This window comes from Theropithecus gelada, chromosome 17, assembly GCF_003255815.1.
Source record: "Theropithecus gelada isolate Dixy chromosome 17, Tgel_1.0, whole genome shotgun sequence".
In the NCBI taxonomy this organism is placed as follows: Eukaryota; Metazoa; Chordata; class Mammalia; order Primates; family Cercopithecidae; genus Theropithecus; species Theropithecus gelada.
In genome coordinates, this window is record NC_037685.1 from 33,656,633 (window position 1) to 33,683,705 (window position 27,073).

Here is a 27,073-nt window from a genome sequence, read left to right on the forward strand (position 1 = left end):
CCAGAAATGCTTGGCATAAGCTATGGCTGAGACGATAGCCAGAAAAAATGATCTGAACCATCAAGTTAGAATCATCGAACAAGGCGGGCATTCTAGAGAAAAGCAAAGATCGCGGTGGCGGCATTACAGATAATCCCCCATCTTGTTAAATAAGCCCCCACCTTGTTAGACCATTAATTCAGACTTCTGACAACCCCTTCATTTATTGCTACTATGCAAATATGAGGAAAGAAACATTTTTTCAAAGGAAAGAACAACTCTACCAACTAATTCCATCTCAAGATTTCTTGAAGCTCACCTGACTATGCTTTAACCTCTCTAGGAGCCCCAGAAAGCTACTTCACACCCATCAGGCAAGCTTAGAGTCACTGAAAGCTATACCTTCACTCTCCCTCTTCATAGCTCCTCTTTTTGTACCTGGGTTGAGTAACAATAATAATCACCTGTGAAATACTTCTGACGTTGTGCTTATTAGTAAAACGTCTTAGGACATGACTGTCTGCTTTGGAGAACAAGATAAGAAATCTTAATTAAGGTTTGAAAATCGAAACCTAACATATAGTTCTCTAATTCTGACCATTATAAAGCATGTTATTATTTTTATGATAACATTTGTATTGTACTTGACAGGCTCTAGACCGGTTTCCTGTTGTCCTAATCTACTAAGAGTCACTTCACTGAGTACATTTTCACCGCCAGATCGGGTCGAGACCCACACGTTGCAGAGTGGGAAGCAGATGCTCCATGTGGTTCAATTACACTCCCAAGATTGCCCTGGTCTGTATCAAGTAAAACTGATTGACTTGTAATCAGTCATGAAGCCTCCCAAAAGTCTAGAAAAACAAACTTCCAGCTGGGCGCGGTGGCTCACGCCTATAATCTCAGCACTTTGAGAGGCCGAGGCCAGAGGATCACTTGAGGTCAGGAGTTCAAGACCAGCCTGGCTAACATGGTGACACCTTGTCTCTACTCAAAATACATAAATTAGCCAGGTGCAGTGGCACGTGCCTGTAATGCCAGCTACTCGGGAGGCTGAGGTAGGAGAATCACTTGAACCCGGGAGGCGGAGGTTGCGGTGGGCCAAAATCGCACCACTGCATTCCAGCCTGGGCAACAGAGTGAGACTCCATCTCAAAAAGAAAAAAGAAAAGAAAAACAAACTTCTATAAACTGATGGTTTGACGATGCATTATAAATGCTATATACAGACTGAATTGTGTTCCCCCAAAATCCATATGTTGAAGCCCTAACCTACAATGTGACTGTATTTGGAGATAGAGCCTAGAAAGAGGTCATTAAGGTTTAATGAGGTCAGAACAGTAGGGCCCTGGATTAGTATTATCGTAAAAAGAGGCATCAGAGAGTTTATGCTCTCTTTCCCTCCACTATGTGAGGACGCAGCTAGAAGGCTCAGGAAGAGCATCTTCACCAGGAACCAAATCAGCTGGCACCTCGGTCTCAGACCTCCTGGCCTCTAGAACTGTGGGATATAAATTTCTGTTGCTTAAGCCATCCACTCTGTGGTCTTTCGTTATGGCAGCCTGAGCAGACTAAGACACATTGCTAAGATTAACATTAAGGCAAGGAAAATTCTGGAAAAAAAACCAGAGAGTCTCTGGATTCCATACAATCTAACTGAATAACAATATAAACTCAAAATACTCGCAAAATAAGAAAGGAGAAGAGGTGAAATTTCTTCTTGGAATTGCTCCAAAACTATCTATTCAAGACATGCAACTCAGAAGACACACAGACAGGGTTAAAATAGACGATGGTGAGTTTAGTATCTGTAAAGCAGAAGCACTGTTAGGGATTGGCTACCAAAACAAGAATGTTTATGTTGTCTAAATCTCTTATGACAACTTGAGTGACCTGTACTTAGAAAAGCAGTCCCTGACATTCAAGAGCTGGCCTGGCACTATCCACGAGGCCTTGATGTCCCCCTATCAGACATTAACAATTTCATAGAATATCGACAGCAGACAAGGCCACTCTGAATATATTATATTTTGAGTTTATATTGTTATTCAGACTGTATGGTATCCAAAGACTCTCTGTTTTTTTTCCAGATTTTTCCTTGCCTTAATGTTAATCTTAGCAATGTGTCTTAGTCTGCTCAAGCTGCCATAATGAAAGACCACAGATTGGATGGCTTAAGCAACAAAAATTTATATGCCACAGTTGTAGAGACCAGGAGGTCTGAGACCAAGGTGCCAGCTGATTTGGTTCCTGGTGAAGATGCTCTTCCTGAGCCTTCTAGCTGTGTCCTCACATAGTAACCATGACGGATCAGGACAAAAACAAGAAAACCCCATAATGTCTGAGCACAGACAAATTATGAACATTGTCCAAGACACAAGAGGCATGACATCCCCTTTCCCGGCTAATGTGAGCATCTGCTGCTGTTTTACCAACTATGGCTTTAACCTCAGTCTAGTCTGCCCCATATACACATATAATTACTCTAACAAGACACCCAATCATCGAATCAGGAAGCTTACCCCTGCTTCCTGACAACATCCGATTCAGAGCAGGGCTTCCAAAAGTCCTCCCCAAACCACCTGGCACAAGCCCAAATCCTTTCTATCTTTTCCAGCACCCACTGGCTGAGACTCTCCACAGTCCTCCGTTCTCTCCCTGCAAGGAGTAACAGACCAATATATTCAACTACACTGTGTTCCTAGAGGTCATAGACTGGAGAGCATTGACTAGGGCAGCTGAACAGTGTGGTCCTGACTCGTTCTTCCTCATTTTGTTTGTCTTAGAAAAGTTCACCAGGGGATGAACATATTCTAAAAACTAAAGGCTCGGCCCAGTGGCTCATACCTGTAATCCCAGCACTTTGGGAGGCTGAGGCAGGCAGATCAGGAGGTCAGGAGTTCGAGACCAGCCTGGCCAATATGGTGAAACCTTGTCTCCAGTAAATATACAAAAATTAACCGGGCATGGTAGCGTGCACCTGTAGTCCCAACTACTTGGGAGGCTGAGGCAGAAGAATCACTTGAACCCGGGAGGCAGAGGTTGCAGTGAGCTGAGATAGCACCACTGCACTCCAGCCTGGGCAATGGAGCAAGATTCCGTCTCAAAAAACAAACAAAAACACTAAAAAAGTTCAGAAATGTAAAATTTACAATGTTATTGTCAAGTTTTATTCAGTTTGTTTTTGTTTTTGAAACAGGGTCTCACCCTGTTGCCCAGGCTGGGGTGCAGTGGCACGATCATGACTCACTGCAGCCTCAACCTCCCAGGCTCAAGTGATCCTCCCACCACAGCCTCCCAAGTAGCTGGGACCACAGGTGCATGCTACCATGTCCAGCTAATTTATAAAGTTTTTTGGTAGAGAAAAGGTCTCACAATGTTGCCCAGGCTGGTCTCGAACTCCTCAGCCTCCCAAGGTACTGAGATTACAGTCATGAGCCACCATGCCTGGCAGTTTTCTTCTTTTGTTTTAAAGTGAGACAGAAATTAACTGATATACCAAAGGAGTTCATCACACTGAAATTTAAACAACGGTGAGGCTCCCGCACAGTCAACAGCAATCCTGTTTACTGTCTGTATTATTACACGTCAGAGGCATGAATCGATTAACAAATTAAATTGCCTCAAATGTGAGTTTTTGTATTAATGCCGTCGATGAAGGCATTTGTCATTTTTTGCTTATAATAGCCAGGAAAGGGGATGTCATGCATCTTGTGACTTGGACAATGTTCGTAATTTGTCTGTGCTCAGACACGGTTATGGAGTTGTCTTATTTTTGTCCTGATCCATCATGGGCACAGAGTGGCCTTGTCTGCCGTCGATGTTCTACGAGATTGTTTATGTCCAACGGGGGACATCAACACCTGGTTGATAGCACCAGGCCAGCTCTTGGATATCAGGGGCTGCTTTTCTTCTTTCTCAAGTAAAGCTCACTCAAGTTGGCATAGGAGGTTTAAATGTCCAGCATGCCCTCTCCATTCTCCTCCCCTTTTCTGGCTAACAGAACCTCTCTTTCCTACAGGTAACACATTGAAGGTGGTTTGTGTGGACTAATGGACCTCAACAACACTCATTTAGCCAATGAAAAATCATTGATTATTATGCTAACTTATGAATTCACCAGTGGAATTATAAACTCTTGTCTAAGATCATCCAAAACTGAACCATCCCTGAAGCATGGGTTCTGAGTAGGGCCTTCAAATGCCACCTAACCATCTCTATGGTATAGATGGAAATTAATTTACATTTGCACACACCACGTTGTTCAACAGAGAATAAAACACCGCCAAATCTTAATTGTATGGAGAAAAGTAAATCTGACATGTTATCTAGAAACTTTTCATGCATTCTGAGTCTTCGACATACCACAAAAATGGGATCATTGGCAGCTGAATGTGGCAAAGCATTTGTCCCGTTCAAGAAGGAATGAACCAAATTATGAAGGCTCATCACTTGAGAATCCAGAGTCCCATCGGCTTTATCGAACCCTTCCAAGGCATTCCTGGGAGAAACAAGTACATCAGTGACAACAGACAAAGACTGATAAAGGTATCTTTTTTGTCGTTTTCAGCCTAGATGATAGTTTTCTAATTTGAGATTGGGTAGGTGTATGGGAAGCTCTGTCATAACAAATTCACCAAGAATTAGCCCCAAACTTTAACGATAATCCTCTGTAAGGGGAGAGAACTCCTAAACAATGCTATTTCTGAATTATATCTCTTTTGTGTACTGTGTGACAACCTTCATACCTGTCTCTCATACCTTTGGAGAGCAGGTTCTGTGTTTTCTTCAGATATTTATTGCCAGGGTTCAGTACCATGCCCAGCACATGATTGCGATCAATATTTTATTTAACATTTAATCTGATATTTATATTTCTCAACCAAATAGACCTTCAGCTTGACTGAAGGTCCAGCTACTCAGTACGCTGAGGTAGGAGGATCACTTGAGCCCAGGAGTTTGAGGTTACAGTTAGCCATGATTGTGCCACTGCACTCTACCCTGGGTAACACAGCAAGACCCTGGCTCTACAAAAAAGAAAAAAAAAATTCTACCACCATAAAAAGACTTTAAGAATTATGAGAAATACGTTTATAAATAAGATTTTAAACAAAGATGGGTCCAAAAAGGGGGTGGTAGATAGATTAAAGATCTTCTCCAAAACTGGATTCTCTCTGTTTCTTAACTGTGTTTAAAGAAGACAACTTGTATGGGACCAGGGCAGGGTAGGCTGAACTCACATGTAGAGGTTCTGCTAAGTGTAGCATGGCTCAGAGTCTGTTGGGGTTGGACACAACCTTCAGAGTAATGTCAAAGGTGGGGGAAGGATAACATTTAAGGCTGTTTTGAAAAGGAGGATGAATTAATTTTTCATTGTGACAAAAGTGCTATTAAAATAGATTGCATTTCCTATATGTTTGAGTTAGGGGAGTTGTTCTCAAAATGCAGTGCTCAGAACACCTTAACTAGCATCGTTTGGGATTTGCTTAGAAATGCAAATTGCTAAGACATAGCCTACACCTACTGAATCAGAAACTCTGGGAGCAGGGCATGAAATATGTTTTTCTTTAGTGATTTTGAGATGTGCTTAAATTCTGGGCCCGCCTCTACAGGTACATACCACCACACCTGGCTGCTTTTTAATTTTTTGTAGAGACAGGGTCTTGCTGTGTTGCCCAGGTGGTCTCAAACTCCTGGACTCAAGCAGTCCTCCCTCATTGGTCTCCCAAAGCAGTAGGATTACAGGCATGAGCACCATGCCCAACGTGTGGTGGAAGATTAATAGTGGTCTTTAAATGTTAAGTATTGTAACGTCATTGCTGTGCTATGATTTGAGTTGAATTTAGTCTGCGATACTCCTCTGAGATCTCAGACCCCACTATTAAGGTGTATGGCTGATAAATTTCTAATATCAACATTTTAAAAACTAAGAAAGAAAAGAGAAAGAGTATGGGCATTGAGAAAACACTGTATTTAATGAAATACCCTGGTTCCGAAGACTGGACTTATTGATGTACAGCAATTAGAAATACAAAAGGTGGTTTTCAACAGCTAAGTTAGAACGCATTAAAACCACATTGTCAGTCATAGTAGATGGGTAAAGACTTTCCTCACACCAATCCCTTGCTAACTTCTCTTACTAAGCCTCTCTTCATCACTTAGCTTCGTAGTCAACCCCCAAAACCTGGGTTTCCTTCCAGTTCATCACAACCAGATGCATGAAAACCTGTACTGTACACGCAGGTCCAGCCGCGCTCAGAGCACCCACCTGAAACTGAACGTAGAGTTCTGGAAGAAGGGAGGATTGTCAAACTTCCGGAGAGACAGGCAATCTCGTATGTTTTTGAAGGTTGGCAATTTCACACTATTTCTTCCCATTTGATTTCTTCTCAGCAAACCTTCATAGGTTCCATTGCACAAGGTGACCCGGTGGTTGTAGTCATCCAAGCTAAGATTTGTAATAAGATTTAAAATAATATGTCTTGGCTGGGTGCGACGGCTCACGTCTGTAATCCTAGTTCTTTGGGAGGCTAAAGCAGGTGGATCCCATGAGGCCAGGAGTTCGAGACCAATTTGGCCAATATGGCAAAGCCTTGACTCTACTAAAAATACAAAAATTAGCTGGGCGTGGTAGCGTGTGCCTGTTGCCCCAACTACTCAGGAGGCTGAGGCAGGAGAATCGCTTGAACCCAGGAGACGGAAGCTGCAGTGAGCAGAGATCATGTCACTGCCCTCCAGCCTTGGTGACAGAGTGAGACCCTGTCTCAAGAAGAAAAAAAAAAACCAAAAACAAAAAGTAATATGTCTTAACTTGTGGATGGTATTATAAATTTGCACCAAGCAAACCAATCCGGGGCACAATCATGGTAAAATTTTATTACAATTACTTTACCAGAGTTAACAATATGTGGTAAAAAGTACTATACCTGAAAGCCATTATGGGTTGAGAAATTCCAAAAACGGAGATGCGCAAAATATGGACATGGGTATAAATATGAATAATCATTACCATTCTGTTGGAAAGACAGTGAAGGGTTTACAAGGCAAAATGACTTCTATTGTGTGCATTTGAAATTTGAGTAACTGAAGGGAGAATAGGATGGTTCATATCATGTTGAGCTAAGCTAGTTTTGGCAGAAGTGACATGTAAAGTTACGAAAGTATTTTAGGCAAACTGAAGGCAAACAGGGGAGGTCAGAGTAAAAGCAGATGAAAGTACACAAAGGGGAGACACTAGAAGAAACGTTGCGTTGGAAAATGTTCCAAGGTAGTAGAGTATCAATAGTTATGTGCTCAGCACGGACTGACAAGGTCCCATGTCCATAAGACATTATATCCTACATGCCTGCTGTGGCCTGGATTCCACCATCAGAATAGTGTTTCTTTCTTTCTATTTATTTTTTTCTTTTTTTATTTAGAGATAGGGTCTCACTCTGTTGTACAGGCTAGAGTGCAGTGGCACTATCACAGCTGACTGCAGCCTTGAACTCCTGGGCTCAAGCAATCCCCCCGCCTCAGCCTTCCTAGTAGCTGGGACTACAGGTGCACATCACCACAACTGGCCCATTTTTGTGTTTTATTTTTGTTTTTTTGAGACGGCGTCTCACTCTGTAGCCCAGGCTGGAGTGCAATGGCGCACTGCAACCTCCGCCTCCTGAGTTCAAGCAATTCTCCTGCCTCAGCCTCCTGAGTAGCTGGGACTACAGGCTCATACCACCATGCCGAGCTAATTTATGTATTTTAAGTAGAGACAGGGTTTCACCATGTTGGTCAGGCTGGTATCAAACTCCTGACCTCAGATGATCCTCCCACCTCGGCCTCCCAAAGTGCTGAGATTATAGGCGTGAGCCACCGCGCCCATAAGTCAAAAGTTAGCTGGGCTAACTTTTTAAACTTTTTGTAGAGACAGGGTTTCACTACATTGCCCAGGCTTGTCTCGAAGTCTTGGCCTCAAGCAATCCTCACACCTTGGTCTCCCAAAGGGCAGACCATTATTTCACTGGTAGAGATAAAAATTTAAAGATGTTATTGTGAGGGTTTTCATGATTAGGGGTAGGACTGAGTATGTGAGAACAGAATCAGCACATCCACAGGGATGAAAGAGGCCAGGACCTAAACCCTAAGCTAAGAAAGGTCTCCAAGGGCTCCCAGGCAGCAGTTCCCAAAGTGGATTCCAATGGGATGCCCCGTGAAGTAAGAGCTCCAGGGTCAGGTAAGGTTAGGCTCCTCTTGAAAAAGCATAACACATTTATCTATGGAAGGCTTGAAGACATTCTAAAAATTTAAAAACCTTTTAAACTCAGTCTTCTGTAAATTTGCTTGATGACAGAAATCTCTGTTCACGTACCATCCTCTACTATCCCAAGGTACGGTGGGAAACAGCGCTTGACGGAATTAAGCTCAGTCACGGAAAGAGCACTGATGATGTCCCTTCTCGTGGAGCACTGTTCTGAGCACCAGAGGAGAAGCACAGGATGTGGAAGACGAAGTCCCTGCTAGCTGGGCATGGGCCCCTCAAAACGCATACCTGCCCAGGCTCAGGGTGTTGGCAGTGAAGCCTGGGGGCAGGGGAAGCCTGAGCTCTGTGCCCTGGAGCAGTCTAAGGACCTGGGAGGAAAGTAGAGCAGTGGGGTTTAAAACACAGGGATTCTGAGGCCAGACGTGGTGGCTCGGGCCTGTAATCCCAGCACTTTGGGAGGCCGAGGCGGGCAGATCATGAGGTCAGGAGATCGAGACCATCCTGGCCAACATGGTGAAACCCCATCTCTACTAAAAATACAAATATTAGCCAGGCGTGGTGGCACAAATCTGTAATCCCAGCTACTCAGGTGGCTGAGGCAGGAGAATCGAGTCAGAGGTTGCAGTGAGCCGAGATCACACCACTGCACTCCAGCCTGGTGACAGAGTGAGACCCCGTTTCAAAATAAAGAGGCGTGGGGGGAGGGGGGACATGGATTTTGGAGGGAAAAAATGAATAAAGGAAGGTGAGGAACCTCTTGGGAAATTTTTTGCTGAAATGTGTTCCAGGACAGAGAAACAAATTCAAGGAGTCTTTGAGGACAGAACTCTTCATGGGCTGCAGGCCAGGCCACTGACCTGTGTGTGAAGTCTTTAGCATGTCAGAGACCATCCTTCCCTGGCTGTCCCCAAGCCCCTGTCCTCTTCAACTCACCAGCATCCCATGGCTCAGCCATATCAGGCTGTTTCCAGAGAATTATCTAACTTCACGCATGATGTTCCCTCTACCAAGGACCCACCCACTGCCCTCCCACACTCCCCTCACCTCCTCTACACCTGACTAAGGCCTGTGCCCCTTCCCTTCTCAGAACCACCATCTCTGCCTCTTTGGGACTTGCCCAGACTCTCTTCTTGTCTTTGTGTATACATCTGTTACAGTGCTTCTCACACTCAATTGTAATTTACTTACAAGAAATCTATCTTTATTAATACAAGACAATATTCAAAAGGGAGATTTTATTTCACTCATCTTTGTATTCTCGGCAGTAACTACATCACGTAGGATACGGTGGTGCTTAGCAAATGTTGACTGAATGCAAGAACTACTCTTAATTTGATTAGGTTGGTGTAAAAGTAATTGCAGTTTTTGCTGTTACTTCTAAAGGCAAAAACCGCAATTACATTTGCACTAACCTGATAAAACAAACCTGATTTCAAAATGAATGACCACTAAGCATAATCAATTCACAAATGTGATTTTGATATATCTATTCTTTTAATTAAAGAGCTTAGAATTTTTGAAATCCCACCTCCCATAGGAAAACTGTTTTCAGAAACATGTAAATAGGATACCACATGCCTAAGAAACAGAACGATAAAGTGACTTCTCCATGTCTCAGACATCAGAAGAGACTATCTCTGGACACCATTGCAGGTATAGGAGCCATTACCTATCACAGACAGTTTCCCAGCTGGAGAATCTTGAGTTCTGACTAATCAGAGTCGGATCGTCTGGTCTCGCTGCTCCAAACAGCTGGTCTGTACACACATCACACTCGTTCCTCCCAGTGGCAAAGTTCCAGTAGGGCAAAGCAAAAGACTCATTGCCAATGAGTCGCTAAAAGCAAAGGGCAGGCCTAGTCATTTAATCCATGCCATCAGATACAACAAGAAAGCATACAAGGCAAAGACTGATATGTATCTCAACCAAATGTCTACCAAGACTAAGAGTACCAGATGGATAAATGAATGAAGAAACTGTGACATAAATCAGTGTGTGTATATTATATATACACAAAATACATATTATATATTTTATATATATAATCAGTGTGTGTATATTATATATGTAATATACATATATATACTGTATACAATGGAATATTATTCAGCCTTTTAAAAGGAGATCCTGCCATTTGCAACAACACAGATGAATCTAGAAGACATTATGCCAAGTGAAATAAGCCAGACACAGAAAGGAAAACACTGTATGATCTCACTTACATGTGGGATCTAAAGAAAAGAAGAAAAAAGAAAAAGAAACAATGAATACATAGAAAGAGAGTTACATAGTAGTTACAAGGGACTGGGAGAAATGGGAAGACGTAGACTGAAAGGTGCAAAGTTGCAGTTATGTAGGATAAATAAGTCTAGAGGTCTGAGACTATAGTTAAGGTTGTATTGTGTACTGGTAATTTGCCAAGAGAGTAGACCTTAGGTACTCTTACCACACACACACAAAAAGAGATATCTCTATGTGATGCTGGGTATGTTAACTTGCTTTAGTGCACTAATCACTTACCTTATATGAACATCAAGATAAGTATATCAAAACCCACATTGTATGGCTTAAATATATACAATAAATTTTTTTTAAAAAAATAAAAGTACTAAATGCATAGTTTTGACCTACCTGGAGATCTCTTTCCAGACACAACAAATGGTACCTGTGCCAGGTAACAAAAGCAGGTCCTTGATGTGAGAAATCTATGGCCTTGTAGGGGCGTCCTGGTCCTGAAACAATTGGGAAACACATTAGAGATGACAGAATAGAATTTTTTAAATGTTAAATCTTACCTAGGCTGTATCTATAGAGCCAATAAGTCCATGATGTTTTATAGTAGTAAGAAAAAAGTCTGTTGTTATTTCTCTCTCCAAAAGCAACAGCAATGCCATGAATTTCAGAAGTAACTAGTACTTTTAGGATCAACCATCCTTTATCTATCAAAAGGTTGATTTCTAGCAGAGATCCAGGAAATTCAGGTGACTTTCAGCCCCTGATACATATTTAATTTGTAAGCAACAATCCATTCAGGTGAAATAAACTATCCAAAAGAATAGATCATTAAGACCTAAATGAAATATATTTGTAAAAGGCATTTGCTAACCTATGCTTCACAAAGGTATAAATTTAAAAGGGAGGGATTAATAATATCGTCACTTCTACTGCACTTAGTCCTAATGCAGCATTTATGCAACCAAAAAGAACTTTCACGTATTTTGCCTCACCCATCAATCTGTTATAACTACTAGCTGACAAGCATGCTCGCTGAGACCAGAAGAGAGAAAAATACATTCAAGCCATTTAGGCTGGACACTGGAACTGCCAATTTTAGTGAAAAGCTCTGGACGATTTAATGACCTCCTTACTGCCTGGTCCATCCTTCTTCCCTTTTTCATAACAGCTTTGATGGTTATGTAGAAACTTTAGCTAACTTTAGTTCTTGTTCAAAATACCTATAATAACTTCAGAGAGTTGAACAGACATGAATATAAATTTAATTCCTAGCTATGACCAGAAACTATCATTTTCTTTTCCTCTTGAGAGACTACCCTCTCATAAAGCAAAAATTCCTCAGAGTGATGACAGGAAAACTATAAAGGTTTATAGCCAAAAGAGCCTCCTTATCTATCGATAAAGAAAGACAGATGCTTACCTGTAAGACAAGTTTTAAAAGACTCACAGTGAGAAAAGCACTGCTGTCCCTGATGTTGGCTACACAGCCCTGTTTCATGTTTAATCCAGAGCAAGGTTTCAAATTCTCAGAACCCAACCACAAGAGGGTATCAAGTGAATGGGAACAAGTGATAAGCAGAGGGATGAACGTGTCCAAATCAGAATCTCGCTCTTCAAAGTGAGCTTGATGTCTTCATTCATCCTGACCCCAATGAAGGACCCCAAAAATGGGGACAGGTGCACGTACAGCCATGCATTCAAGGACTGCTATGAGAAGAATCTAGGATGGAGTCAAGCCCTCCTAGAATACATTGGTGTCTGTGGCTTTCTTTTGACTGAAAAATAAGGACAAAGCTGAACCTACTTGATCCATGAAGTTTGTAACAGACAACTACCTCATTCCAAGTCCTATCCAGGCCCCAATTTTTTTTTTTTTTTTTTTTTTTTTTTGAGGCAGTCTCGCTCTGTCGCCCAGGCTGGAGTGCAGTGGCCGGATCTCAGCTCACTGCAAGCTCCGCCTCCCAGGTTTACGCCATTCTCTTGCCTCAGCCTCCCGAGTAGCTGGGACTACAGGCGCCCGCCACCATGCCCAGCTAGTTTTTTGTAATTTTTTTAGTAGAGAAGGGGTTTCACCGTGTTAGCCAGGATGGTCTCGATCTCCTGACCTTGTGATCCGCCCATCTCGGCCTCCCAAAGTGTTGGGATTACAGGCTTGAGCCACCGCGCCTGGCCGCAGGCCCCAATTTTTAAGACCTAGAAGGGCAGGTCACCAATTTCTCAAGCATCCAACATGACTGTGTTGCAAACAGCTAAGCAGCAGAAACTCTACATTGCTATGGCTAAGCTTGTACTTTTCCTTGACAATACAGCTCCAAGAAACCGGGGGGTTCTGGACCATGTAGGAGGACCATAAATGATTATCTGAATGTCAATCATGTGATAGATTGCCTAAAATCCACCCGAAGTTGATCTATCATGTGAGTTTAACAAGATACCCACTTCCAACATGAGCACTCTAATTCCGCACAAAGAAGCTTCATGTGCCTTGGCACATGTTCAGTTAATTCCTCTAATTTGGAGAAAAGGTCAGAGAGGGCTTCCATGGTCAGATTTGCAAATATTTTCTTCTGAAATCAAAAGGAATTCACCTCCACCTCACCAACTCACGCTTTTGATGATTAACAGCTTCACAGAGAAGAGTTTACCCTTTGAACCAAGAAGATACAGTAGAGGAGAGAACATTTAAAGTGTCTGCAGCCAACGTGCAGGAAGAAACTGCGTCTTTCTAACTCCAGGCAGTATTTGATAATTCCACGACTTTCATAAACCTAAGGCTGCCTTGAGGTTGCTCTCTTGTTAATTAACTTGCATGAAATTACTTCCTACTGCCATACCCTCAACCCAAACAAAATCTATAATAATATACCTTCAGCCAAAGAAAAAACTCACCTAATAATGTATCTCTAACAGAATAATAATGCAGCCACACAAAAAAATCATAAACACTGCAGTTGGCAAACTGCGGCTGGGTCCCATCGGGCCCAAGCAGGCCCAGCCAGTGTTGCGTGGTGATCACGTAGTCAGGGTGTACGGTCTTCTTCGCGAGATCTAAGGCGCCCAAGAACTGCTCTCTCTCCTGAGGACTCAAGGAATGGATGTTCTGCCGAATCACTGGCGGTTTCTTCCGATCGCAGTTGGGGCCGGTCCAGCCGAACTTGCAGTCTCCACAATTATAGCCGGCAAAGTTTCCTAGTTCACAAAACAGACAGATGGAAAGGGAAGTGGGTTTATGTCGTTTGGAAGAAATTTCTGAATTTGTACTCTGAAATTTGAATGGAAGAGAAGATGAAGGTGCTTACACAAAGGCAAAGAAAGCCCATTTTCCTCCCGTGGTCTTCTCTTAAATGTTTCTATCTCCAACTGGACTAAGCACTAGAGAGTTTCCTAGACACATTCCCAGCAACGAAACAGGACATGAAATACGTTGTATACTGGACTGCAACGAGCTAAACTGTGTTACCCCAAGTCCTAGCCTCCAGTATACCTAGTATGTGACTATATTTGGAGATAGTGCCTTTAAAGAGGTAATTAAGGGTAAATGAGGTCCTTAGAGTAGGCCCTAATCCAATATGACTGGTGTCCTCAAAAGAGGAGGAAATTTGGACACAGTTTTGGAAGGAAAACCACATGAAGACACAGAGAGAAGACAGCGATCTGCAAGCCAAGGAGAGAGGCCTCAGAGGAAACCGACTCCCTGATCTCAGCCATCCAGCCTCCAGAACTGTGGGAGGGTGAATTTCAGTGTTTAAGCTGCCTAGTCTGTGGGACTTGGTTATGGCAGCACTAGCAGACTCATGCACACACTCCTTCCTCCCAGGATCGCAGAGGTGTCTCCTCCTGTGCCCACTTCACGCCCACAAAAAGGGATGACACAGAACAGTTCTTTGATTTAGAGAGGAAGAAAATACACAGCAAGCTAAAGATGAAACCAAAATAAATACATGGCCGGGCCCAGTGGCTCACCATCTGTAATCCCGGCACTTTGGGAGGCCAAGGCAGGCAGATCACTTGAGGTCTGGAATTCGAGACCAGACTGGCCGACATGGTGAAACCTCATCTCTACTAAAAGTACAAAAAGTAGCCAGGCATGGTAATACATGCCCGTAGTCCCAGCTACTGCAGAGGCTGAGGCAGGAGAATGGCTTGAACCGGGAGGTGGAGGTTGCAGTGAGCCGAGATCATGCCATTGCACTCCAGCCTGGGCGACAGAGCAAGACTCTGTCCAAAAAAAAAAAAAAGAAAGAAAGAAAAGAAAAGAAAGAAAGAGAGACAGAGAGAGAGAGAGAAAGAAAGAAAAGAAAGAAAGAAAGAAAGAAAAGAAAGAAAGAAAAAGAAAGAAAGAAAGAAAAGGAAGAAAGAAAGAAAAGGAAGGAAGAAAGAAAAGGAAGGAAGGAAGGAAAATACATGAATTAGCTGATTTCCAGGAATTTAGAAGAAATCTCACATTTAAAAAGCTGGCTTATTTCACAAATTTAACAGCATTAAGACAAAATCAACCGAAGCTGGCAAGTCCTAAAGGTGAATCAGCAGCCATGATGTCAGGAAGTGCATACCACCGCGAGATTTCTGTCAGTGGCACAAAGCTCCCTGCTTTCTCAAAGTCCAGGGAAGGAGGACAGCACTAATAAGATGAAGCTCTGGGCATCTCTGATCAGCATCTAAAGTTTGCATCCTTGTAGTTCGCCCCAGACTTTTCCCTTCTTAGCCTTCCAACTTATTGCATTGGGTATGACCAACACTTCATTCCTTAGGTTAGAGGGTAAAATTTGAATATCATTAGAGCAAAAGGCTGAAACAAAAGGGGATAATAATGCTTATCTCCCAGAAGATTAAAGGGATTATGTAAAGCAATTAAAGAGGGTGAACAGCTCACTTACTCCTCCTCCTCTATCTCATGCCCTAGGCCTATTGCTTGCTTTTCCTTCGTCCTGGAACACTTTTCCCTCACTGTCTGCCTAAATTCCTCTTTACCCGCCTGATCCATTTCTCCTTTAAGCTTCACATTGGTGCTCTCTAAGGTCATTCCTGATTCCACAGGTTGGGGTACAGGTCAGTTACTTCCTTGCACCTCATACATCCCCTTTCTTCACATTTATTTACACTGATTGTAAACATCTCTACACTTGTTTCAGCTCCAGGCAGCTGGAAGGCTGTGAACTCACTGCCTAGGCCTGTGCTTAGCCTTGTTCTAAACAAATATGTGTTGAGTGAATCAGTTGAGTGACTATCGAGCATGTAGCAGACGATGCCACATACATTTTCTCTCCCTGTTCTGTGGGTTTGCAGAAAAAGCAGCCCTATAAACAATTTTCGTAAACTACAAGTAGCAAAATAGAGGTAAGTAAAAAGTACTATGACCATAGGGGAAGGAGGGTTATTTGGATCTCTCAAGGAAAGGAAAATTTTCCAATAGCATGAAAACGAAATGATTAACAGCACTCTGTAAAGAAAATGCACAGGCTTCCTTTTCTATACTGGATTTTTTCATGGTTAAAGAAAATTTCCTTAAAATGTAAGTAGGGAGAATTTTTTCTAATTGTATCAGTTATTTGAGTTTTTTGTTTTTTATAATATATTTTATATCCCACCTTTTACATAGCTCAATTATCTGTATTTTTCTGTTACAGCACTCTATGAGAACATAAGTAAAAATATTGAAAAAAATGAAAAATTCTACTCTTCCCAAGACTAAAAATCATGTTTTTGAATAGTTTAACGTTAAAATGTATGTTGATTCCTGGAGATAATTAAATACAAATTATTTATTTAACAAATATTTATGAAGTGGCTTCTATCTCATCAGATGCTATGCAAGATGCTTCAAGTTTTATGGACCTTGAAGTCTGTTTTCCCTGGGGCAACCTTACTAAAACTCTATGTTTTAAAAACAGATTTGATTAAAACATATCACCTACTCTGGCAGTATAGGAATGGAACATTGTTTTGAGAACTGAGTGAACAAAATGCTGTGTCTAAAGAAGAGTAGCTACCCAGATTAAAATTCAGTCAAATTTCCAGCTTGCGATCTATAGCTGATTGGAGGTAAATGTCTAGTCACCTCTCTACCATAGAAGAGTAATTCCGTGCTTCATAATGCTGGGAAATGTGGATGATGATAATGCCGCTAGAGGTTCACTGATTGTAACCCTGGTTTGCGGAAGTTGCTAGTGGAAGACTGCAGAGTGTGGGGGAGAAGGTAGATGGAAATTTTTTGTACTTTCTCCCCAATTTCGATGTGAACCCAAAACTGATCTAAAATAATAAAGTCTCAATATTTAAAAATATTAATAAATAACACACCTAAGTTTAAGAATAATAATTTAATACATTCTTACATTTAAAGGCATAACACTTGTTTTTGAGTTGGGGGTCTGATTGTTGAAATTGAGTAATTCATAACTTGTGCCATGAGTTGGAGGACTACTCTATTTTCTTTGTCATGATTCTTTGTAGTTGGCAGAAACAAAATAATTGACTCTCAATAATTTATTGAACACCTACTATCTAAAAGGTATCCAGCACTACACATGCACTGACAGTGAAGGAGGTGTGAGGGTATGGGGGCAGGGGGTAGATAAATCTCTGTACTTTTGACTCAGTTTTGCTGTGAACCTAAAACTGTTCTAAAGTCTATTAAAAAATACAACAATTTAACATGTCTTCCTTTATGTTACCATAGCTTTTATGTTATAAAAAACAAGCACATTAATGTGGAGCACTTAGAACTACATCTGGTATATAGTGAGTTAAATATTTTTTTTATTTATATATTATAAATATACATATTTATTTTATATATAGAGAGAGTGGGGTTTTGTGTGTGTGTGTTTTTTTTTTTGGTCAAGATAGAGTCTCACTCTGTTGCCCAGGCTGGAAGGCAGTGACGCGATCTCAGCTCACTGCAACCTCTACCTCCTGGGTTCAAGCGATTCTCCTGCCTCAGCCTCCCTAGTAGCTGGGATTACAGGTGCCCGCCACCATGCCTGGCTAATTTTTGTATTTTTTGTAGAGATGGGGTTTCACCATGTTGGCCAGGCTGATTTTGAATTCCTGTCCTCGGGTGATCTGCCTGCCTTGGCCTCCCAAAGTGCTGAGATTATAAAGGCGTGAGCCACCGCACCTTGCTGAGAGTTCTATATTAAGTGTTATTATTACTAGTATTATTAGAGACCCCCTATCAAATAGTATAACAATTGTTTGTCTTTATATCTGTCTTACATATCACTATACTGTGCACATCTTAAGAATCATGTCAGTTCCCACCCCCCACCCCCCGCCCGTATCTGAAGGGCCTAATTGATGCTAAATAAATGTTGGTTGGGTAGTTGGTGAAAGAACCAATGAACAATTGAATAAAAGGGATCAGATACTAGTGGATACAAACACAGATGGCCTCTGACTTATGATGGTTCAACTTAAAATTTTTCAACTTTAGGATGGTGCAAAATCAATATGCATTCAGTAGAAACTCACTTCGAATATCCAGGTAACCATTTTGGTTTTCACCTTCAGTACAGTATTTGATAAATTACATGAGATATTCAATACCTTATTATAAAATAGGCCTTGTGTGAGATGCTTTTTCCTAACTGTAGGCTAATGTTAGTGTTCTGAGCATATTTAAGGTAGGTTATGCTAAGCTATGATGTTCATAGGTTAGGTGTATTAAATGTATTTTTGACTTAACGGTATTTTCAACTTATGATGGATTATTGGGATGTAACCCCATCATAAGTCAGGAAGCATCTGTATAAATGAGGCATAATACCCTAGTCTAGTGGAAATGAAGGGACATGTACACAATGACATTTCAACACAAGTCAAACTGTGGGAAAAGTGAATACAGAGGAATAAGTCAAGCTCCATTGGATGACAAATGATGAAATGATTAATCTTGATTCAGAAAATCAGAGATGCTTCACAACTATAGTGAACAAGAAACTTTAACATAACCAGAGTTGCCTCCAAAAGGCAATGTATAAGTTCTAATAAGAAAGTTTTCAACACCTGTGAAAGGAATGGGGGGGGGGGTGGAGGGAAAGAAAGCTTGTGTCTGTTTTGGAGCTCACTTATGACCCAGAAATGTATTCGATTAAAACATTCCTTTTCCAAGATGTCTCAGAGAAATTCTTCCAAAGCTCTGCAGTTGGGTCCCTTTCATTTCTGAGTTTACAGACCTGACCTGAAGAATTCATTGAAATGCTGGAGGTGACTGAAAAGTGTAACAACATGAAAGTCTAGCAGACAAAATGTTTATTTCTTTAATTTAGATTTCCTAGTAGCATCTTCCATCAATTTAACGTAAGTTAGTTTTTCTCTTCTTAATCTACTAATGCAAAAAAATATAAGAAGAGAAGCACTTTAGAAAGAACTGTGTTCTCTTACTGGGAAACAGAGAGAAAAGAAAAAAAAAATGATTCCTAGATAATATCAATCTTTCGACCATTGAGTATGTTCTCGAGTGAAAATTAAATTTAAAGAGTCAAACTCTTATGCTTACAAAGGACTAGGATAAAAATGGAAAAAGAGTGAGATCATCTAAACACCACACATTCCTACGTGAACTGCATCAGCTCAACCTCAGAAAGCCATTAGACTAAATAAGCTTGAAGGCCACCGATTAGTGAATTTACAAGGAACTCTAAATAGCCTATTCCTTTTAATTAGAGATTCTATTATTTTAATAACAATACTTTATACTTACATAGGTCCTTTCATCTACAGAACTCAAAAGGATTTTACAAGTGTGGTTTCATCATTATCCCCATTGCAGAGATTGGAAAATGGAGGCAATTAGTCACTTGTACAAACAAGAAGTTCACTGTCAACTGTTCAAAAACTATTTGGTGTACAAGTTTCTCAGAAGCCAAAAGACATAGCTGCAAATGGCATATTCTCATAAAGCCAACTGGCAGGTAAGCCTTATAAGGTGAACAGTAAATTCAAAGTCTCCTGCAGTTCAGCTCTTCCTGACAATTAAGCTCAGTGGCTTTTTTGTTTCAATTTCTCCCTACAGAGACTATAGAGAAACTCTCTACAGAGAATTTCACTGTAGAATTTAGAGTTTTAAAAAACAAATCCCAGAACCTGTATGTGTTTCTACTTATTAGGCTGAAATTACTTTACCACCTTCATGATTATGGAAACTATGAGGTGTTTATTTTCCAAAGAATTAACAATATTCGGGGTCATCAATAGTCTGTTACAAGACACTAATCTACATCTCTTCCTTGAGAAATTTTGGATCATCCCAGGAGTGACCCAGTGACTCCATTCGCAAAAGAGTCATCAGGCTACTGTAGAGGAGGTTCTTTGGGAGGCTCAGGATCAGGTTTCAATTCCAAAGATTGCCCCATAAAAAAGCTACCCTAGGAAGGCTAGCAACTTACTCTGGGGGAGAATTAATTGAAGGACATGTGTCCTGCTTTGGGACACACGGCACATCACAGAATAGTATTTATGACATACACAAAATAACTTCCCAGCTCAGTCACGATGGACTTAGTCTCGTGCCCTGAGATTCAAAGAAAAAGACCATCTAGCAAGATAAGTAGAGCCATCCAAAGTTGGTGTCACAATACAGTGGAATATTATTCAGCCTTTAAAAAGAAAAAAATTCTACCATTTGCAACAACATGGATGGACCTGGAAGACATTTGCGCTAAGTGAAATAAGTCAGTCTCAGAAGGACAAACTCTGCATGATTCCTCTTACATGAGGCATCTAAAGTAGCCAAACATAGAGAAGTACACGACAGAATGGTGGTTACCAGGGGATGGGGGAGGGGTGATGGGGAGTTGTAAAGTTATAACGATACAAGATGAGCAAGTTCCAGAGATGTGCTGTACAATATAGTGCCTATAGTTAACGATAAGGCATTCGGCACTTACAAATGTGTTAAGAGGGCAGATCTCATGTTAACTGTTCTTACCACAAAAGCAAAACATAAACAAAAACAAAGAACCACGAGGAACCTTTGGAGATGATGGATATGTTTATTATCTTGATTGTGGAGATGGCAACACAACTGTGTAGGTATGTCCAGATACCAAATTGTGCACATTAATTATGTGCAGTGTTCTGTGTAACAATTATGCCTCAATAAAACTGAGAAACATTAAAAGTCTAGTAAACTGAATTTATAGATACAGCAAATCTTAAGTTACCTTTCAAAAAATGTAGGTGTGGAAAGAGTTCTGTTCCTGATGAGTCTGGACTGAGCAGATCATGGGGGGAGGTGAGCCACAGCCTGGACGTGGGTCCTCAGGGCCAGGCCTAGCCTAGACAATGGCTGGAGCCACAGCCTGGAGGTGGGATCTCAGGGCCAGGCCTGGCCTAGACAATGGCTGGAGAGGCAGACCATCTCCCTGGAGGAAGCCCTGCTTCTTTGGACTGGCTTAGGCACATGGGATTTCCTTACAGCCTGGACCTAAAGGACAGGCTCTATTTCTGGCCCAATGCCTTTTTAGAGTAGGGGGGATCCTTTTTTTTTTTTTTTTTTTTTTGAAAGTAGGTCTCCGTGATCCTAAGTTCCTGTTACTTCTAGAGCAATATTTATAAACATTTCCTCAGCAAAGGGAAATAGCAATGATCCCTTCTATTCTACTATCCTCTATTCTTTCTATCCCTACCTAAAACAAACAAGCAAAAAACTTGCTAGCCAGGGCAAAAATATAAAGAAGCTGGTAACAAAAAGAGTTAACGGTTATATGTGACTTCCTGAAGTCCTCTGCCTCAGAATTCTATGCAATGCAGATTTACAACTTTTGAAAGTGTTGGCACTTTTCTTTTTTTTTTTTTTTTTGAGACGCAGTCTTGCTCTGTTGTTTCCCAGGGTGGAGTGCAATGGCGCGATTTCAGCTCAGTGCAACCTCCACCTTTAGGGTTCAAGTGATTCTCCTGTCTCAGCCTCCTGAGTAGCTGGGATTACAGGTGCCCATCACCACGCCTGGCTAATTTTTGTATTTTTAGTAGAGACAGGGTTTCACCATGATGGCCAGGCTGGTCTTGAACTCCTGACCTTCAATGATTCACCCGTCTTGGCCTCCCAAAGTGCTGAGATTACAGGTGTGAGCCGGTGTGCCTGGCCAGCACTTTTTCATTGATCGACATAGAAATAATTGTTCTAGAAGTATTTTGGGGTTTTGAACAAAAAAGTTAAGGTGTTAGTGTGGTTTTCAGTCACACTAACCACACCAGCAACCTGCTCCTCATTCGTCTAAAAAAACCATGATAATTTTGAGAGAAGGGCTATAGAAGCAAATGCTTAAATAACTTAGAAAAACTGAGTAATATATATCCAATACATTATTGAAATTTTTGTCATGATTAATATCCAGGGCAAAACTAGGACCTACGTATTCTTCTGAATGACAGAATAAAAAATATTACTACAAAATGATTATAAAGCCAGAACTTTTTTTTTTTTTTTTTTTTTTTGACAGATCTTACTTTGTTGCCCAGGCTGGAGTGCAGTGGCACGATTTCGGCTCACTGCAACCTCCGCCTCCTGGGTTCAAGTGATTCTCCTGTCTCGGCCTCCAGAGTAGCTGGGATTATAGGCGCCCACCACCACGCCTGGCTAATTTTTGTATTTTTAGTAGAGACGAGGTTTCACCATGTTGGCCAGGCTGGTCTCAAACTCCTGACCTCAAAGTGACCCATTTACTTCAGCCTCCCAAAGTGCTGGGATTACAGGCGTGAGCCACTATACCTGGCCTAAAGCCAGAACTTTTAATGTGAAAAAAGAAATCTAATGTCTGGGCACTCGTGGACATAAAGATGGCAACAATAGGCACTAGAGACTGCTAGAGAGGGGAGGCGGGGGCAAAGGTTGAAAAACTACCTACTGGGTGCTCCACACCCTACCTGGGTGATGGGATCAATCATACCTCAAACCCCAGCACCGTGCAATATACCTATGTCAGAAACCTGCACATGTACCCCCTGGATCTAAAATAAAGTTGAAAGTTAAAATGAAAAAACAATCGAATGTCATTCCTACACCAACATCACAGGCCTTTGTATGTTTCGTTAGTAATACCTATTCAATACCTTATGAAGCTCAATGACCTATATCCACCTATGTTCCAGAATCCTGCGAGAACAGAAGTAAAAAGTGTTTTTAAAAGGAAAAAGTCTTCTGCAACCACCCAGCCTACAACAGTGTCCAAGGGCTTTGCTGAGGTTGCCACTTGTGTTTTTTGTATTTCAGTGGCCCCCTGCCAGGCTTTGAGTGTTGATCCCGGAAGGGCATGGCTGCTGGAAACTGGAGATGGGAAAGACTGAGGAGGATTTGAAAAAGCCCCAAAGAGCTAGAGGAATGAGAAATGCACAGAGATGTCAAAGCAACAGGTAATGAGAGAGACCAGAGTCTAAAGGAAGGACACTGAGCAAATTTTGTGATGTCCAGTTCAAGTCCAGATAAAAGTGACAAAAAGCCATTGTTATCTAATAACGACCCTCCCTGCCATAGCTCCTTGAGAAAGCGCCATCTTGCCATCGCTCGACAATTTTGTCAAAGTTCCAACCCAGTCATAAGCTTTAACGAGAAACATGCACTCTGCTGAGGTCAGCAGTTCGGGACCAGCCCGGCCAACATGGTGAAACCCCATCTCAAAATACAAAAAGTAGCTAGGCATGATGGTGGGTGCCTGTAATCCCAGCTATTTGGGAGGCTGAAGCAGGAGAATTACTTGAACCCGGGAGGTGGAGGTTGCAGTGAGCCGAGATAGCACCATTGCACTCCAGCCTGGGTGACAAACCGAGACTCCGTCTCCAAAAAAAAAAAAAAAAAATCTGTTCAAATCATGAGAGATGTTGAGACCAGAACACCTGCCTTTGACCCCTGTCTTCTACATGCTTGCCTCACCCATCCCTTTTCAACAAGTGCAAACCCATTTCAGGAGAGGGCACCGAATCCATCTTGAAAGGACTTGCTCAGTCTTTTAAGCTCTTAAATTCCCCTTCCAACAAACAAGCCAGTAGTATGTTGGCATGCATTCATATAAGCAGGCTTGGCCCACGCCATATTTATTTAGTCTTCATAATTAGATGTACTAGAGGGTATGAAGAATAAACCAGCACATCAGGCTTATTGAATATGCTTCCAACCAAAACCATCATTGGTTTGCCTTTCAAAGTCTAATCTAAGAGTCTCTGTCAAGAGTCTCATCTTTTCCTTAGAAGCTCTTTTCCCAGCTCTGGCCCTCCCCACCAAGCTTGGAGCATGGGCCTCACCTGTGCACTTGCAGGTCCGGTGGAAGAATTTTCTTGGCCACTGCTCACGGTCATCCTGGTTTCGTAGGATGTAGGGACCACTCCAGGGCCTTGTGTCAGCTCGCACCTCTGTGCACTGTCCCCGGCCTTGCTGAGAGCCACAGACATCAGCCAACTCTGCACCCAGGCGTGGGCAGCACTCCTTGTTCACCAGGCTGTCCACCGTCATGCAGACTCGGGGGAACTGAGCCTGGGCTCCTGGCAGGATTTTACAGTCCAAGCAACTGAGCAGAAGCCCCCACCAAAGGGGGTTCATGGTTTTATAATTGGGAGAGCTCTCTCTCTCTCTCTTACTTTCCTTGTCTCTATCCCACTTTTCTCCTTACCTTCCACTCTTTCAGTCTTTTTTCTTTTCAGTATATTTTATTTTTCTTTGCATTCTATTCCTCTCTTCTTAAAAATATAACCACAAGAATCACAGAGGTTACATGTGTGCACGTGTGTACATGAATTTGCACACACTATTTTATGTGATTCAAACAACTAACAGATTTAATTTCCTTAGAAGCGCCTCTAACAACCAAATTTAATGAGGGTAGCGCTTCTCTCCATCTTCCCCCGTTAAATCAGGCTTTGTCTAATTGAGTTAATTTACAGAGGACCCAGTCATACTACTTATTATGCTGGTATTTCTAAACCCTCTCCCTCCCTCCTTAGCTCTTGACTTTAATTGCCTTGAACTCAGTTCAAAAGCCAAACACCGGGCTGCTTTTATTCTCTCTGGCTTGCCAAGCCACGGGGCCTTGTGGGCTTGTGTAAGGGCTGGGAGAAGGCTTCATTAGGGGGATTAGTATTAGAGAAACCCTCATCATTAGCACATGACCCAAAGTGCACAATAAAGGAGATCATTTCTGGCTTTGTTTCAGGAGGGCAAAACCATCTTCTTTATCTGGGCTCATGTGCTCCAGCCAAACTTGTGACCTCAGACATCCTGGGGAGTCAATGGATGCAGTGAGCTCTTCGTCAAAGACCCTTTACAGACAAGCTCACTTTGCTAACTACAGTGCACTCATGGCTGCTTTCTGACATGTGTGCAAAAAAGACCATAATAGGGGGTCACGCAACTTCAAAAATAAAGAAATATTTATTTAGAACCAGGGTACAAGGAATTGCTTTGTTCCACAATTGGGAATCCTCTTCCCTCCAAATAATAACTTACTCTTCTCCTATTCAGCACATCTATGCAGCAATATTTTTTTTAATTACGTGAAGTAGCATGCCACCAGAAACTCACAATTGTCATTATCTGATTGTATGGAAGGCACTGGAACCATCTGGAATGAAGACTTGCAAGCAAATCTTTTTGATTAGACTAAAGTGAAGCATGACCGAACTTCAGTCTAGAAAGCAATGCCTCCTGGTGCTTCTGGGGAATGGTCAGGTCAGCAACAGTGGCCACCTGTCAGAGTATCCTTTTATTTTTTCACAGTGGAAGCAGGACTGTCTTTGCACCTATTTCATGGTGGAAAGAGGACTTGGTGCCACAAGGATGCGAAACAGCTTCAGTTAGTTTCTAAGAATATACTTGAATGTAAAGACACATATTCTTATGTTTCAAAGCAAATTCCTAAGGTGAAAACAATTATACAGGTATTCCCATCCCCTGTACCTCTGTGCCACCCCTTGATGTTAAGTTGCTATGACTAATTAAATGGTAGTTCTTATGTCTGGCTCTACACCAATATCAGCCTGTACCACAGCCTTACTGAATCAGAATCTCTGAGGATGTTCCAGATACCAACCAGCCTTTGTTAGAAAATATCTAGGCAATTCTAATGCGCAGCCAGAGTTGAGAATCACTGAATCAGAATACAGCAGAGCGCCAAAGGAAATATTGCAACAGCATCAGCTAAAAGAGACCATGTGTAATAGTTTCCTGAGGTTTCTGTAACAAATGACCACAAACTGGATGACTGAAAACAACAGAAATCTATTTTCTCACTGTTCTGAAGGCCAGAAGTCTGAAATGAAGGTGTTGGCTGGACTGGCGTGTGTCAGCCAGGCGGCTGTACTCTCCCTGGAGACTCTAGGCTAGAATCCTCCTTGCCTCTTCAAGCTTCTGGCAGCTGCTGTCAATCCTTGGCTTGAAACTGCAGCTCCAATGTCTGCCACAGCCCCATGGCCTTCTCCCCATCTGTCTGTGTTTTTCCTCCATGTCTGTTTCTCATAAGGACTTTTATTGGATGTAGAGCCCACTCAGATAATCCAGGATGATCTCATCTCAAGATTCTTCACTCAATTACATCTGCAAAGAAGACTCTTTTTTCCAAATAAGGTCACATTCCCAGGTTCTGGGACATGGACATATCTTTTGGGGAAGTCAACATTCAACCTAACACATCATGGGTGGGAAGAAACTTGGGGTCCTAAAATCGCAAAATCTCAAGGGTTTTTGAAACCTTTATTTTGGAGCTCATTCATTCCTTCCATGTGTATTTACTGACTGCCACTTCATGCCAGCATTGTGACACTTGGGAATTTTATTCTATGTTTTTGTGAAGCCTTGGGTCTCCATAAATGTTAAAATAAAATTTCTTGGATGTTAAAACTGATGGAGTCAATAATTCTCATGTCAGAATGCCCCAGGTCTAAGTCCTAGGATCTCTTTTCTTTCATTTCCACACTTGCTAGGTAACTCAGCTAGTCTGAGGCCTTAAATGCAGGCTATCATGACTTTCCAAAATTACAACTCTGACTTTGACCTCAGTTGTGAGCACCAGAGTCATATTATTTAACTTCCTACTGGACCCCTCTACTTGAAGGTTTACATATTTCTCACCCAAGTTGAGAACTTTTGCTCTCTCCTCCCAAATGTGTTCTCCATTGGTCTTCTCTATCTCCACAAAGAGCATCACAACCCTACAAGTCATCTTTGAGTCTTCTCTTTCCCACCTCTGCATGTGTGCTTTCCAATGCACTTCAAGTAAAATCCAAGGTACTTTGCATGTGCTACTCAAAGTGTGGCCAACAGATCCGTGAATAGTGTGTTCTTGGTTTACATCAACATAAGAACAATGAGAACAGAAGTTGAGAGTCAACACTGGGAAATTTTCACAGCAATTTGACATATGCCTGAATATTATGCCAATGTCAAATTGCACTTGTCACCATCTAAAGTTATCTGATTTATTGATTAGGTGGCTGAAAGTCTGTCTCATCTACTGGGCTATAAGTTCGTTAACTCTGCTGTGTTTTTCCAACATGTGCAACAGTATTTGGCAAATAGAGGCTACTTGATAAATAGTTGATGAATAAATATTCCCAATTCAAAATTTTATGTTCATCAAAAGGGCCTCATTATTATAGTGACTGGTTTTATACAAATTAAATGCTTTTATTTTG

At 41.7% G+C, this 27,073-nt stretch overlaps 1 protein-coding gene across 6 annotated transcripts in view; it reads right to left on the reverse strand.

The window, feature by feature from the left end:
* The window catches only part of DCT (dopachrome tautomerase), a 118,451-nt gene that overhangs the window by 24,335 nt on the left and 67,043 nt on the right, over nt 1-27,073 (reverse strand). For 2 of the 6 annotated variants that reach the window (XM_025364232.1, XM_025364231.1), the window contains exons 1-6: nt 23,693-24,414; nt 13,343-13,642; nt 10,850-10,950; nt 9,888-10,054; nt 6,248-6,427; nt 4,345-4,480 (exon numbers count right to left, since the gene is read on the reverse strand). In XM_025364232.1, the coding sequence (XP_025220017.1) occupies nt 4,345-4,480; nt 6,248-6,427; nt 9,888-10,054; nt 10,850-10,950; nt 13,343-13,642; nt 23,693-23,987 (1,179 nt within the window). In that variant the 5' untranslated portion in view covers nt 23,988-24,414. Of the gene's footprint in view, nt 1-4,344; nt 4,481-6,247; nt 6,428-9,887; nt 10,055-10,849; nt 10,951-13,342; nt 13,643-23,692; nt 24,415-27,073 lie in introns of those variants that run through there. The other 4 variants (XM_025364234.1, XM_025364233.1, XM_025364237.1 and 1 more) reach the window with 2 other exon arrangements.